The 16249-nt window shown below is 32.4% G+C and overlaps 1 protein-coding gene across 2 annotated transcripts; it reads left to right on the top strand.

Annotated features, from left to right (window-relative positions):
- The first annotated feature begins 10440 nt into the window (after window positions 1-10440).
- On the top strand, window positions 10441-14977 carry LOC105328735 (ER lumen protein-retaining receptor 2). 2 transcript variants are annotated; one of them, XM_011429731.4, is made up of 5 exons: window positions 10441-10610; window positions 11207-11466; window positions 11700-11952; window positions 12373-12448; window positions 13627-14977. In XM_011429731.4, the coding sequence occupies exons 1-4, from the start codon at window positions 10520-10522 to the stop codon at window positions 12441-12443; spliced, it is 675 nt and encodes a 224-aa protein (XP_011428033.1). In that variant the 5' UTR covers window positions 10441-10519; the 3' UTR covers window positions 12444-12448; window positions 13627-14977. The 2 variants fall into 2 exon arrangements, with proteins under 2 accessions (XP_011428033.1, XP_011428034.1); XM_011429732.4 differs by lacking the exon at window positions 12373-12448.
- The last annotated feature ends 1272 nt before the right edge of the window (window positions 14978-16249 follow it).

Below are 16249 nucleotides of genomic sequence, written 5' to 3'. Positions count from 1 at the left end.
GACCAATTTGGCAACCGTGTGATGTGAATTTGATTCAGAGAGTGAGAGTACGCGAGATTTTGGCGAGAATATCGGTGGGTCAGCCAACCCCGAGGTTTCTGTACGCCTGCCCACGTACAGGTTCATTGATCGAACCCGACATAGTACACAATAGGAACCATGTAGATGTCAATTACATTGTCACGTGCCCAGTGGTACCTTCACTCTCTATGTACGTGGGGTGTTACCATGAAGTTTTGACGTTTGACAATTATTGAAATTCAGATATATTTTTTATTATATCTGATATGAAAACAGACGCTTCTAGGCTATACATCGTGTATTTTCACGGGGATGTTATTTTACAAGATGAAAAATATTGCAGTGTTTCATTAAATTAAGGCAATTTAGAATCTGCATGTAATTTTCCTAAAATTATACGAGTGAATGCCCTTTTCAAATTGAAACATAACTTGTGAGAAAGCCTTTTTGAATTATCGAAGAGTTGTACGAGATACTCATGCAGTATTTAAAAATGTTACAAGGATAATAGTTAAAAGACAGAAATGATTTGAAATGAATAAAAATTCAGTTGTTATGTTTTTATCGTAAAAACGCAATAAGCGAACTTTTTTGTTAAATAATAGATGAAATATTTTTTTTAGATTCCGACAAAATCTGCCAGAATATTTCACGGTGTTAATGGGTTAAGATTTTGATGCCGAGTCCTATGGGTCTTTTCTTACAATGTGTATATAACCTCATAACCCTTCCCATTTCAATCAAAACTTCGTTTACCCCCAAAAAATTGCGTTTGAGAGAATAAGATGAAAAGGATTTTTAATGTGCAGATTTCACTATCGCATTACATAATAAATCTCCCTTATAAAAACGGGTGCTATGTCGCCTCTAAAACAGTTAATAAAAAGTGAAAATACAGCGATTAAAGCGCAAGGAATTGCGAGGAGATGAGAGAAATACAGCATTTATCATCATAAACTCACACCAAAGAATGGCTCGCAATCGTCGGAGTTATTGGTGCAGTGAATGATAATGGTTCATTTATTAGCGGCGGAAGATGACGGCACTGAGGCTTGTTTTTCTACAGGACAGATAAGATTAAGAAGCAGACGTAGATGAAGGGGGAACAGGATTAAAACATCAGATCACGCGCTGTGTTTGATTGCGCAGTAAATGATGATATAAAATTATTAAGCATTTCTTTTTCGTTATAAGTTGGGGTTTTTTTTTTTTACAGATAGCGATTTTCTTTAAAACCGAATTTAAAACGGCGACAAAGATTGTTTTTAATCTGTTGACATATCAATATTTTAATTTTTTTTTTCAAGGGGGGGGGGGGGGTCCTTTGCCTCTGTTTATATTATATACATTGTAATGGCTTTCTTTTTTCATGATTTGTATATTTGTTTGCTATACCTGGGTAATAATGTGGGTAAAACATATGTAATATTGGTTTAATAATCTTCCTGATTATTTTCTATTCGTAAGATTCATTCACTATAAATCATAAAATAAAAGAAATCATATCTTTAAGTAAATATTTGCAACTATCATGCAAGCTTAAGGCAGTAGTATTTCTAATAGGACAAATTTTCTTCTACCACGTGTGATGCTAAATTGAATTGCTATACTATAGTATGTATCGTGATGTAAAGTACATGTACCTGAATTAAAATGGCTCTGAAGGAATTATTCGTTATTAAAGTGCTAAAACAGTGGATTTTGTCAAAGGCCAAAAGAGGTGATTAGGGATAGCAAACGCAAACTTTTTGTCACGTGCACTTTTAACATTTGTATTAGGCTAAAAAAGGGGGGAGGGGCGTGTAATCAACATTGGGGCCATTATTAAATCTCACTTTCCCGTTTTTCAACTTGTGGATTTTTAGGTATGCAAGAATTTATTTTTGTTCTTTATGTGGAATGGGACACTGAAAAAGAATGACTGTGAAAGTTCGTCATAATTAAGGTATCCGATGTACAATTGACCAAAAAATGATGCCTGGTAAGGTATATATTCAATGTACTCGTTTGATAGGTAAGGATATGTAGTTTCTAAAAATAGATGTTTTTCCCGCCAAATCACTATGGGGAAGTAACTCTAGCTCTGCAAATCACGCATGGTAAAATACTACTTTTCTTTGACGAAAACATGTGAAATCATTAATAATATTTATCAAATAAATATTGCTAACAGATTTTAATAAAAAATAAAAGTTTTTTAATAAATTGATTTCCTTTATCATTATCTTTTTTTCTTTTTTTTTGGCGAATTTTTTTTTACAATGACCATGGCGACTCACACGATTTTTAAGCCCCCCCCCCCCCCCCACCCCACCCACGTTAGCCGTCGCATTCATAATCCAACGCATATTCCCGTTACCTGGTAATTTTCCTTTACGATTGAGAACTTGTAATTTCAGAATTAAATATCTAAATTGTTCAATTTTTTTTTCATTCAGCAAAATGTTTGCACAAAAATATTGTTACTAATACAACGAAGTCGTGAATTGCGGGTCACATCAGGTGTGTAAAGCGTTACGAACAAAGCGTGCACGAACCGTGTGAAATGTTTTATTAGAATTCATTCCAAACCTTTTACTCATAGAAAACAATATATATTGTGTTATCTTTTACTCAAAATTATATCCTTTTTTAACAAAACAATTGAGTCAGTTTTAAAATGGAGACTGTCGATAAAGTCTGACTACGATGTTTCCGTATCGGTACAATTGTGGAATGCACAATACATCAACATGCTTTACACAGTTATAACAAAATATGAATCAACCATAAATGACGCTGTGATGTTGGAATAAGCATGCATTTTTTACACGATAATATTGTGTACAAATACCACACATAACATGTATCGGACATCGGCTATCTGGCTGAACCTGTCAATCAAATCTCGAGTATTTGATTTCATTGGATCGTGACGCGCCTCTTTTATGTAAACAGAAAAATGAAACGAATTGACTTTAAAGCAGTCGGAATCAGTATCTAATAGTATTATTTGAATGATATAAATTCCAGCGATTTTGAAAAAGTAAATCATTATTTAAACAATAGGCCTTAAACATTATGAAATACATTTAAGAATTTTGTATAAGTAATTTAAAAATAAAATAATGATGACAATAAACAATTGGTACCTATTAAGTTTATTAAAACTGAGATTTTCAATTCGCTCCATGGTTTAAGGAATGGATTGGAAATCTCATTTTTTTTTTTTAAAGATTGATGACTTGCGCATCACTAACTTACACTTCTTTCAACTCTTCCTTTAGAAATATATATCCAAATTAAACACAAATCTATTTTTTTTTAATTATTAGTAAAAGTAAACCAACAGAAACAGATGGAACCATATTCACAAGAGCTTGGACTTTGGGTAGCTGGGTCAAACAGCAACGTGACGTAGGTTTTCGGTCATGGCTCTTTAAAATCAACAAGAATATAATTGTTTGGCTTTTGAGCAAAGACTACGCAATCTATGCATATTTAACTCAAAACCAGCGTCATTTTTAACTTGTTTTGATGCAAAAAGAAGATACATGCGGAAAAGAAAAGAAAAGAGAAGTAACTCCCAAACTGAAAGCTACATGTACCAAAGGCACACCTCACAGCCTACTCAATATTCAGGGTCATGAACCCTGGGGAGCATTCATTATTGTCCCCAAGAGAGACAACTCTTGAAAACGTGCATTGACTATAGTCCGTTTCTTAATCTTTTTAAAATAAATAAATTGAGAAAAGTTTTCAAAGTATTTTAATTATACATAATACATATAACAATAAGTAAAAGGCATGAAAAATGCATGAAAGAAGTACATTATCAAATATAGTAGGCTGGTACATGTACCTGGTGAATATTAAATGTATATTGCTTGTAGGTACATGTATAAATCTACACAACTACATTCAATTAATACACTCTATTATGTAAATTGAAAAAAAAATACACAGGTTGTAAGAGATCTTTTTTAAGTGAATTTTCTTAAAATGAAAAATAAATTAATGAAATTGCATATATCAATTTTAAATAATCATAATTATAATACTAATAGACATGAAGTTCAACATAAATAAAGTGATACATTAGATGGATAGGATATACTGTACAGCAATTTTAGATTTAGATGTCATTTTTCATATGAAAGGTAATTAATGGTATGGAGTTTTAATTTCATTAAGGTTGCAGAAGGCCTATTTGTATCTAGTTGAATATAATGAAAATAAATTAATGACCCTGTATACATCATTCTAAGAAAACAAAGTAATAAACATGATGTTTAAGAAACTAAAATGATATATTACAGGGATCAATAGGATATACTGTACAGCAATTTTAGATATATTGGATTTGTTTCCAAACATTTAAATACAGGGAAAAAACTTTTATTTCTTATTTAAATTAAATAATATTCTTAAAAGATATTAATGTTTATATTTGATGGCTAAAACTGAAAATTTCTCTGTCAATTTCTTCTGTTCATGAACAAGACCTATACATTTATCAGACACTTTTATATATGTCATATATATATTAAAAAAATAAACTTTATTTATTTTACAACGATTGATAAACAAGTTCTACAACTTATATTAATATCCCTCGTCGGCACGGATGTTAGCGCAAGGGGGTCATTGGTGTAGGAAGAAGCCAGAGTACCCGGAGAGAACCCACGTGTCCAAGCGGACGACCGCCATATCCTGTCACATACAACCACTGTCGATCACAGTGATCGAACTCGGGTCGCAGCGGTGAGAAGCGAGTGCATTGACCACTACGCTACTTGGACACCTTTTATATATATTATGTCCATTTTCCATTATAACTAAGTATTTTTGTTCTGTTTGTATACAAAAGAGTATATTAAAAAACTTGTATAAAATAGCAAGGCTAAATTTCAATTAAAGATAGCTGTTTCCAAAAATGTTACATGTTAATGAATATGTTATATAAAAACATATGTTAGATGGATGGGTAGGAAAAATACAAAATAAGTGCACTCGATAAAAAGTTTGCTGGTATTCATTATGTGAACACTTATTGTTGAAACAATTCATCCAGTAACATTTAAAGTTATGTAACATAAATAAGAATCTTATGAATGATGTGTATAGAACAAATTCTTCTGTGGTTGGCTCCATAAATCTTGAAAAGATGGTGTGAGTTGGTAAAGAGGCAGAATAAGGTTCCATCCTATTCCTCATGCATTCCATTCAAGAATTATTCATTAATATTCATTAATGTCATGGTCTGGAAACTAAAATAGAATTAACATAAAGTGTTAAGAGAAATACATGTAATTTTTGCAAACATTGTGCACTCATCAAATACTTATATATAATTCAATGCAATTATTTCAAGACTGTGCTATAAAGCGATACTGAAAATGTAATCTTTTCTAATATTGTACATACATGTATTACATCATTTCGCCACTAATTTTTAACCCAGCTTACAGCTTCTTTTTGTTATATATAGAACGTCAAAAGATAGTTGCATCATGTGCATGTACTTTCAGTAATTTTAAAAGCCATAAAAAACAATTCAGTACTACAAAACACTTTAAATTTTTCGAATGATTTTACAAATGAAATATGTACTAATATACTAGTAAGTCACAAGTGATATATACTTTTTAAAGCAGTACAATGTATCACTTATACGACAAAATCAGTGTGATGAAGTTGAATTCAGTTTATGTCAGTTTTGTATTTGTTTGTGTAAATAGTTGTAATTTTGGACCAAGTTGTGTTCCATATTTGTTAATCGAGAGTGTTCGGTATTAGGGCTATTTTTAGTATAACCGGTTTGGTGAGAGAGAGCAGTGGCTGCTTGTCAAGTGTGCGGCCACGTTGTTGAATTCGTCCTCCAGTTTGTTAATTTTGGCGAAGTCCAGAAGTTAGTCTGGTAGACGGGTAGCCTTAAATTACTGTAAATCTGATTGGGCATTTGATTTTCTCCAGCCGGTAAGTTTTTGTATATATTTTCTCAGTTTCATGGTATATTTACGAGGGTGTGGTCTTTGTTATTTTCGTTGTATAAATAAGTATGTCTATAGGTTTTAGAATAGGTTATTATTGTTTCAGTGCAGGGATAGTTATATCGTTAAAGCCGGTGGGTCAGTGGTGCAACCACAGTTGAAGGCTTAGCGTAGCATTTGTGGGGCAGGACTTTGACTGAGGGCAGTTGACGGAGCGACGCGTGACGCAAGTGGGACGCACGGAAGCTCGTGTTTGAACGTTTATTGTCAGGAGGCCCTGTGTGGATAGTTTCCAGTGAGAGACCTTCGAGTCCGGGACTGGAGACGGAACGTTCTGTTTATGTGTTTTGTGTGCTATGGAGGCCCAGTGGTGACTATTTTAGGGTGGCTTTTGCATTTATTTGAAGCCAAACTTTCAATTCTATTCAATGATTAAATGATTTATCAGTTTATCTAGTGATAAAAGTTGATTGTTTGATTACATTCCAATTTACTTTTTCTGTGAAATTACATATAACAGTATTGGTAATTTTGATTTGTTGGTTTATTCCTTTACATACTGTTATAGCTATATTTAGCCAACGTTTAAAGCATTTGTTTTATATATATATACTGACAATTGAATGTGTTAAAGATTAATTCACTGTTGTTTCATTGTCAGTGTTGATTGATTAACTTTTTAAAGTTATATTTTCTTTCTTAGTGAGAGAGTGAGAGTGTGTGTTTGTGAGTGTGAATCTCTTCATATTCTATTATTTTAATTTGTTTTGTTGATAAATAAATTCATTTTGTTTTGTTTATTTTACTGTTTGTCGTTTTCGCTATCACCTCCACAAAATCCAAAAAGAACTTCATTACAATCAGGAAACCAGGCTCAATCAATTCTGCACGCATATGATAAATGTTATGAATTAAATAGTTTAAATAGAATCACTAGAAACCATCTGCCCCTGTTACCAACTGGTGTAACTTCAAAGATATTTAGATTTCCAGTGGACAGAAAGATATTAAATATATTGAACAAAGATCAAAGTCATAAACACTTATGAAACATATGAATGTCTGTATGAGTTGCAACTACAAATGTATCAACATTCTATGTACACCAAAATAAGATTGCGTCAATAACAAAAACTAAACTGAATAACTAACCAGCATGAGAAATTCATTAGATTTCTGCGAATCCCATTTTCTCAGAGAGTGTAAAAGACATTTCGTTAAGTTTATAATATTTTCAAACTCCTAGTATTCCTTTCAGAGGTTCCCACCACTTCAAATACAGATAATCATGCAGAGTTGCAACAAGATGCCCATACAAATCTTTCCTTTTTACACAAGACATTGTAGCTATTTAGATGACCTTGCTTGGCTTTCAATCAGCTTAAACCAAATATATCTACATGTGGAGGACAAGTTGTAAGTTTATTACATGACAAAGAAGTACCTTCCGGGCTTCAGCAGACTTGACTGGGTCATAAGCAATATCAAATTGACAATATTTTCTATATTCCTAATCTTCAGATCATCTGAAGGCCGCAGTCCTGTAGATTAGAAGAAAAAAGATAAACTAGCTATCATTACAAAGCTAAATGCTGTCATTATCAAAACAAAAGGGTGTATCCCAGATAACACTTTTTTATGGGCACATGAAGTATCTGAGACATGGCTCAAAACATTACCATGATAACAGCTGTAACAACTCATTAAGTGGAAAATGACATATAACTATAAAATTTGTAATGGCTTTTCATTCTCTCTCTCTCTCTCTCTCTCTCTCTCTCTCTCTCTCTCTCTCTCTCTCTGCCCTACAAACATAATGAAATCTACTTTCAAAGTCGTATAATGTTATATGCAGACCCTTGATTCATAAACACTCTCATCGTTAATTGATACTGTAAATAATTAGACAAGTTAGCAGTTTAAATGAGATACATGTATCAAAACTACATGTACATTGTACGTGTCGAGGTTCTGTATGGAGATCACTGAAAGCATGATTGACACAAACTCAATATTCTAGGAAAAACATACAATATTTTTTTAACGTATGCTAGGTACCAATATGTGTAAAAACTGACTATAATACACCTGCATACCCATTTCATACTAAAACATGTCTTTCAAGTCATATTTCACAACGACCATTCTATAAATAATGCCTGTTTGGGAGGGTAACAGTTGAAATTGACACCCCGAGAAAACCATTGTCAACCGACGCGAAGCGGAGGTTGACAATGGTTTTTCGGGGGGTGTCAATCTCAACTGTTATCCTCCCAAACAGGCACTATTTATTTTGTTATACTGAATGTCTTAATTTTTTTTAAAGAAAATTTTACTGCTTTTATATAGGAATAACGTGAATTCTACAGCGAACCGTACGCGCATAATTTTCGCGCATGTAACAATTTGTAATGTTACCCGTTGCTAAGTGCGTTGCTAACGCTGAGGGTAATAGAACGGATTATGAACTGTGTCTTAACCAATCAGATTTCAGTATTTAACATGAAAGTATAACAATATTTATTAACATTTTGGTAACACATGCAGTGAAATTATTGCATTGCGGGTTTTTAAAAAGGTATTTATCTAGTTTTAACATTGTAAGTGAGCATGTTCTTACCGATACATGGCTACCCCCTAGCACGTTTCAGACTGTTGACAAAATCGAAAACTGCTGTTCAGACGGTTTCATGAACAATATTTAACGAGATAAGGCTAATCACCCAAAACTTCGAATTGACATTAATAAACAATTGTTCTGCAACTTTAAATAATTTAAAAAGCTTGCTGATAGAATAAACATAAACTTTTACTTACTTTTTCGATTTAATCTCCTCTCTCGATTTTCAAGAGTCTTGAACTGGTCTCGTTAAAATCCCGTGAATGACGTATTTAGGAGTTCTCGGGGTTTTTTTTTAGCTTTTCGTAAATATAAAAATCAGAAATGCTCCGATTATGCTAATAAGGCTGTGAGGTGTGAAAGGGGTCATGATAAATTTCATACTTACAAAGAGAGGAAATAAACTAAGAACATGATGTGGGGCTCTTTTTTTTTTGGTTGGAGGGGGGGGGGGGGGTGTTAAGTGGTTAATATATCGAGTCTAGCTGTGAACCGCATAGAGTGAGTTCGAATCCGCTAGGGGCTTTTGTATATAATTACTGAATTAAAAAGTTTAAGGTGGATCGCTGCATTGTCACAACATGTCTGACATCAATTTAAAACTTTTGAAATTTATGTGGATTCCAATAAAAATTGTACAAACTTCATTCAAGATTATTTGGTTTTTCATTTCAAAACTTTATAACATATTACTTTCGTTAGAATTTTAAAGCAGAAATGTTTGAAAAATTGAGAAATAAGGGGTTATCTGAAACACGGAGCAAGACTGATATTTCCAAAATTATCTAGAAAATAGAGTATTGTATTTTGAGGTCTATGATTGTTGAATACTGTGCCTATTATTAGTAACAAATGCATGCAACAAAAATCTCCTACACTTATTTGGTGTAGAGATCCACCTTTAAGATAATATTTTTTTTATCTAAAATTGCATATTTTTCTCGCCTATTTGACTTGTATATTTTTGTGCATCGTGCTACCATTCAAAATCAAGTAATTTTATGATAATTTGAGAAACCATTTTAAGGTGTAATGAACCATCTAAAACAAGCTTTTAAAATGTTTATTTTAAAGAATTTTAAAAAGGCCTTGATTTAAAAATTTAGTCAAATACATTGGAACAATTTTAACACAGAAATGTAAAAAAAAAAAAAAAAAAAAAATGTTATATATGAATTGTACCAGGTTTTTTTGTATTGTATTGTATTGTATTTGATTTTGTTAATTAAGATGCTTTTAATTTGTTCAGAATGAAGGTTAGCTGGTCATTGATGCTTACATGAGCGAAGACGTACCGTTTCATTTTGGTTTGGGGAGGGGGGGGGGGTAATAATGGACTGTGTTTACTGCATGTCAATAATAGATAATACTAAACAAGGCTTAATATAAATAAATGATATTAAAATTATTAAGTTAAATTGCTACTCGATTATCTTAATTATGATATCGATTATGCTTTAACTGCATGGTTTGTTTTCGGGGGTTTCTTAAGTACACATTTCTTGAAATATGATTAAAAAGGTACTATAGCTCCGTTGAATAAAATCAATTAGAAGAATAAGTATAGATCAGGTAATGCAAGAGAAAATACATACTCATGTATCATATTTTAATTTTAAAATCATCAAATGAATCAAAGTTCGTTTTGAAACATAATTATTCTTTTGTCGACCTTAATATCTTCCCTTTATTGATATACAATGAAACTATGTTGTACGAATAATTAACAAGAACAGGGACTCCGAGGGCTACACATCTGTTTTTCCACGTAACACCCGGAAGTTAATGGATCGGGATCGGGGTTTTTTTCTAAATTACCCACAAGGCAGTTCGGGCCACGTCGCATTCGCCATAGTTGTTGAAACGTGTAAACACACGGCCGGCGACTGACAGATACTCCGACAAAATGAACATTTTTAGGTTAATTGGGGACATGTCCCATTTATTAGCAATTATAATATTGCTAATTAAAATGTGGAAAACCCGTTCAGTTGCAGGTGAGTATAAATGTTTCAAGTAATGTTGGTCTAAAATTTAACATAAACCCTTTCCCGATCACTTATTAAATTGCCGCTTACGGCTTTGTGTGAAATCTTGAGTTCTTAATGACTGGAAATCGATTGTTAATTTTCTTAGCTTAGTGGGAATCATTGTTAAACTGCTTGCACATTTTTGCGTTTGCAGTCCATGTGTTTCGGGTGCAATCGAGTCTACTATATACGTGTTTATCACTGTTTACGTCTATACTGTCGTATTTAACTTCTCTCTTTTAAATTCAAAGTCGGCTGATATAATGATCTTTTATATATTTTAATTTCTAATTAGGGATGGAGGTGATACATGGAAATGCTCAATGCAATGTCACTGCTGCATCAGATATGATAATTGTCTTTTCCATATGTTATGCACTGCGGAAATAGTTGATATTATCAAGTTTTATCAGATGTGAAGATTAAGTGTTCGGATGCATGAATGAGCAACTGATGTTGTATGATCTTTCAAGACTAGCAATATAATGAATGACTATGATAACTTCGAAATGTCTTCCCAGCTCAGGTTCAATCACTAAATTTTTCTTTTTGTCCTATTACAGGAATATCAGGAAAGAGCCAGATTTTGTTTGCCTTAGTATTTACCACAAGATACCTAGATCTATTTACATCGTTTGTATCCATCTATAACACATGTATGAAGGTGTTTTTCATCTCTGCTTCATACTTTACCCTGTTCCTGATGTACCACAAGTTCAAGGCTACCTACGACAGCAACCACGATACTTTCCGCATTGAGTTCTTGGTCGTACCCGTCGGAGGTCTGGCTTTCCTTGTCAACCATGAGTTTGCTCCCCTTGAGGTATGGTATACTTAATTCAGTAAATACTGTTAAAAAAAAGTTTATTCAATAACAAAGCTTACTTATATGAATTCAGCATTCTTGAAATATTACATTCATATTCATATCCCTTTGACATTGTAAAAAAAAATTTAACTACCAACTGAAGAAGTCTACAACTTCATTGATGCATGTACTACCAGCCACGAGGTAATTTAACGATTTTTGGTTTAATGTTCCCCAAAACATTGTAGATTCTGTGGACATTCTCCATCTACCTGGAATCTGTGGCCATTCTTCCCCAGCTGTTCATGGTAAGCAAGACCGGCGAGGCGGAGACCATCACCAGCCACTACCTGTTCGCCCTGGGCTCCTACAGAGGGTTGTACCTCCTGAACTGGATCTACAGATACTACTTTGAAGGCTTCTTTGACCTCATCGCTGTCGTTGCTGGAGTTGTGCAGACCATCCTATACTGTGATTTCTTCTATTTGTATATTACCAAGGGTAGGTTGATTTCTTGTGAACAATAGCCAACCTTCTTTTTCCAGTGTCCTTTCACTTTCCTCTAAATGCTTCTCAATACACCTATACACCAAAATCAGTGTAAGGCGTGAAATGGATGCAGATAAAAATGTTTGTGCTTTTTGAAATAATGAATATGCATGCCCTCAAATACTTTCATTGCTTTGCAAACAGTACCTGTTTACACAAAATGAAATGCTAAGTTCTTCTTTATAGTGTTATTACTTAATTTGAAATCATACCCATCAAGGCTTATTTTGATGGGATATGACTTGAGGCCCAAATTTAACCATATAGATATGCTTATCGGTAACTATCAAACTAACACAAAAGTATTGAAGTGTAATAGACATAGAGTTTGTATCTTTGTTAAGGTAAGTAAAGTACTTTTGTGACTTTCAGGAAAGGGCTCGCTTCTGTTTACAAATAATGAGATCGTATTCAAGGACTCGGCGCCCCTTTTGGAAGTGTAGAGCAGGTACTCACACCATTTCTTCTGTGTATAGATGATCGTGGTCCTTTGTGCATGATTTCAGATTTTTTATTCACTAAATTTTACAGTTGCTTACAAGGTAGCTTATCAAAATCCTCCAAGATGCACAAAGAAATCGTGTGATTATCTTCTATAATTTCATTTTCCAAGAAGTGTAGAATATGGTGTGGGAAAGAAGAAAGTACAGTTTCTTTCAATATTTGCCCTTAAATTAAAAAGTTTAAACTCATAAAAATACACATATACCATCTTGAACGTGTGTGTATATAAAGCACCAGGTTAAAAACTTTTATCTTGTTTCAAAAAAATAATTATGACTTAGACATTAAATTTTGGCATATTTCTAAGATTTAGTCAAAAATGATGAAAAATGGCACATTTTCTCATAGTTTTTTGAAGAGGAAAATGTGTCCGCAGCCATGGCCCACAATGAAATTGATATATTTTATGTGATATCACATTATAAAGTTATAATATGAGTTTCATCGTGGGTGACGGCTGCGGGCATATTTTTCTATTCATGAAACCACTAAGGAACTTGTGTCTTCTGCTCAGTTTTATGAAAATTACGGGAAAATGCACTGTTTATGACGTCACAATTAACATTGTGAAAGTCTAATCACGTAACTATTTATAGATTCTTAATTTACAGGTATTTTTGTGTAAATAAACGATACATTTCAACTTTTTGTGATATTTTTTAAATTCACTCTAAAATAGGGCAAAATATGTCTGAAATTGTACCTAGTTCTTTCTTTTTAAATGTGGGAGCATTTTTATTTTTCCAGAGCTTTATGGTGTTATTTTAAATTATAGCTTTTTCTTCTTAAAACAAGCTTTTAAATTACTTCTTATGCTCGTAACTTTTAACAAGAATAAACATGATTAGAATGGTGGCCTCCCATACTGCTGATAATATACATCTACTACACTTATACATTGTATGCAGTTCTGTCCAGTTGGAAAAGCCTGCTTATCCTAAAAATAAATTTCTGTATTTATAACACAACTTTGAATTTACTTTCGTTTCTCATTTTTGTTTGTAAAAATTGGTAGTAAAATTGAATGATTCAATATGAAGCAATACTATTTAGTAATAAACTCAAAGAAACAATACATGCAAATCTCAAAATATTCACATTGTTTAATCTTTTCTTTTTCAGTGCTTAAAGGAAAGAAGATTTCATTACCAGCTTAAGTTATTTAGTGTGGGTTTTGGATAAAACAATTTTTCGAGTTTGTCTGTGTATGGGAGACAAATCGCCTGAACCGATTAAAATAGCAGTTTATGCCAAGTCTTCAACAAGAACTATCCTGTTCGGGTTTCATGCAAATGTGAATATTATATAGATACAAATTGGCAGTTACTGCACTAATGTATAGTTTGTGTATTGCATAGGTTTTCACGTATCATTTCAAGCATGCAAAAGTGTATGAGTGATGGTTTACAATGTTAAAATGCTCTATATAAAGTTTTCAGAGACTGTTTAAGTTGTGAAACACAGATTTTCCTATTTTCAGGAGAAATCCATAATGTCAGTCCACTACTAGTCAAAAGATTTTTTGTTGTAACAATTGAGTTTATCAAACTTTTCTTTTAAATTTAGATTTTTGAAAATAAGATAAGATTTTTCTCTTGTATAGGTGAAGGTTTTTCCATAACTTTTTTTTTCTATTTTGGGGGTGCATTTTACTTTCTTTGAATGAATATTGGTAAAATGATGTGTTAATTTGGAATTTTCATAACCCAATATGTGTTTATCACTCCCGAGGAATTTTATATTTGTATAAACTGGACATCTGTAACAAACAATTGATACATGTTTATACCTTGAATTGTCATGAGGCTGTTTCATTAAATTAATATTTATTGTTTTCTGTTGCTACAGAATGCTTAATTATATCTCTACTACATGAACTAAAATGCAAAAGTATTTTATTTTATAAAGAAATTTCTATAGTACATAAGTGTTTTGAGCAAATGTTTTTCTTGGTTGGAAATTACTTGTAGCATTGAATTATTGTAAATATCTATGGACATTAAGTTATATTCAGTGTTACTAATAATGTTTGTCAGTTATCCAATGTGAAGACAGTGTTAAAAGATAAAGACAGCATAACATTTGGGCTTATGTTTGAAATATACAACTTGTCAAAAAACTAACATATATATATACATATATCAATCTGCACTAGACTTTATTTTGCCTGGTATAAATCACAAAATTCCATATGCATGCTGTCAAGGGTACCATATACCATGTAAAATATGTGTATCCAGAATAGATCATTGTAGAATGTCATTTTATATATTTATGTGTATAAGCTTCTTGCATTTAGAGAGCGTATGACAGAGTGGAGTGAGAATTTGCCATCAGTAACCATTGGATAGGAAGTGCTGTGTTTGTAAAACTGTCTTGTTCAAGTGTTCCGCGGTTTATTAGAACTGTATTGTTCTCTTTTAATTTTTTGTTTTATGAATGAAATGAAAATGGATAAAATTGGAGAAAAGAATGTTTTTGTTGTTTTATTTCTGAATTGGCATTAAGAAAGACTGTTATTTTAATTTATTCATGAATTGTCTGTATGGCATACCAAATCTTCCTTGGATTCATTTTAAAATTTTAAGCTACTTTAGTCTGTCCCAAGTTATTGTTTCTGTCACATTTGGACGATTTTTTGATAAAATACACATATCTGTGAAAAAAAGTGCAATTGAAATTGATGAAAGGAAAGATATACTAAATATCATCGACAGTGTCTTATTATTTTCACTCGGAGGGGGGAAAATTCAAAAGAAAGAAGAGATTTCTTGCAGGCGTTGACCGGTATAATGGGAAATGTTTACATCCTTTTTGCATTTGAAAGTCGCTTGCAATATCTTGCACAGGTTTTTTTAACGTTATCATCTGGGGTACTTCCACAGTTTCGCAATGCAAAATCCGCATTGTGTATTGAAACCTGAAGTGGTAGAGGGGGCATTTCAAAACGGATAATCTGGACTTTTTTCATCTTAGTGGATGAATGTAGTTTGGACACAAAGGTATTTATGATGATCGAAACAAAGCAAAGAGTGGTGGAAGCAGAAACTAGGCACAGAGTATACTGGTAGCTCTTTCTTAGCATTTCCTTAAAACTTAAATTAGCAAATCACTATTTTCAATAGTTCATTGAATAGGGAACTATATCTGCAGTCTTTGCCCACAATAAAATTAACATTATAACTTAATTGTGTGATTTCATGGGTCACAGCTGCTGACACATTTTCCTTCCTATTAAAAAAACATTAGAAAATTTGCAATTTTTTGTCACCTTTAAGTAAATCTTGGGAATATATGACATATTTTTAAAGTAATTATGTGTATTCCCTTTCGAAAATAGAATGCAAGTGCATAACTTTATTACATTGTCATATGAACATCTTTTTAATTTTAGGGCATACCGTATTTTGAAAAAGAAACTACTGTTTTCTTTGCAAATTGTTTTCTTGTATCTTTATACAAAACTTTTTAAGTAATGATACTTTTTTCATTGTAAAATTTGCAACTTTCTCCCAGCAAACATTTCCACATTTTAATGAAATATCTATAGTACTTGCATACTTTGATTATGCCCAACAGTATTCAATCAACCGATAATACTCTTAATATTTATGCAAATCCATTTGTGCCAAAAAATAAATCCTTGATGAAATGTATTGGACCATATATTCTAACAAAATTGATTTGTAGTATATGTATAACCACAGTCAAAAGAACTGCAAAATGTAAATATTAATAAATAAAA

The sequence above is a fragment of the Magallana gigas genome, chromosome 7 (assembly GCF_963853765.1).
Source record: "Magallana gigas chromosome 7, xbMagGiga1.1, whole genome shotgun sequence".
NCBI classification, from domain to species: Eukaryota; Metazoa; Mollusca; class Bivalvia; order Ostreida; family Ostreidae; genus Magallana; species Magallana gigas.
This window is presented reverse-complemented; position numbering and strand designations above follow the sequence as displayed.

Bases quoted from the DNA above. Each gene is read 5' to 3' on its own strand.
- LOC105328735 (XM_011429731.4), top strand. From the start codon at position 10,520: ATGAACATTTTTAGGTTAATTGGGGACATGTCCCATTTATTAGCAATT. The intron at 11,467-11,699 runs GTATGGTATACT...AAAACATTGTAG, and splicing joins ATGAGTTTGCTCCCCTTGAG to ATTCTGTGGACATTCTCCAT. The intron at 11,953-12,372 runs GTAGGTTGATTT...TGTGACTTTCAG, and splicing joins CTATTTGTATATTACCAAGG to GAAAGGGCTCGCTTCTGTTT.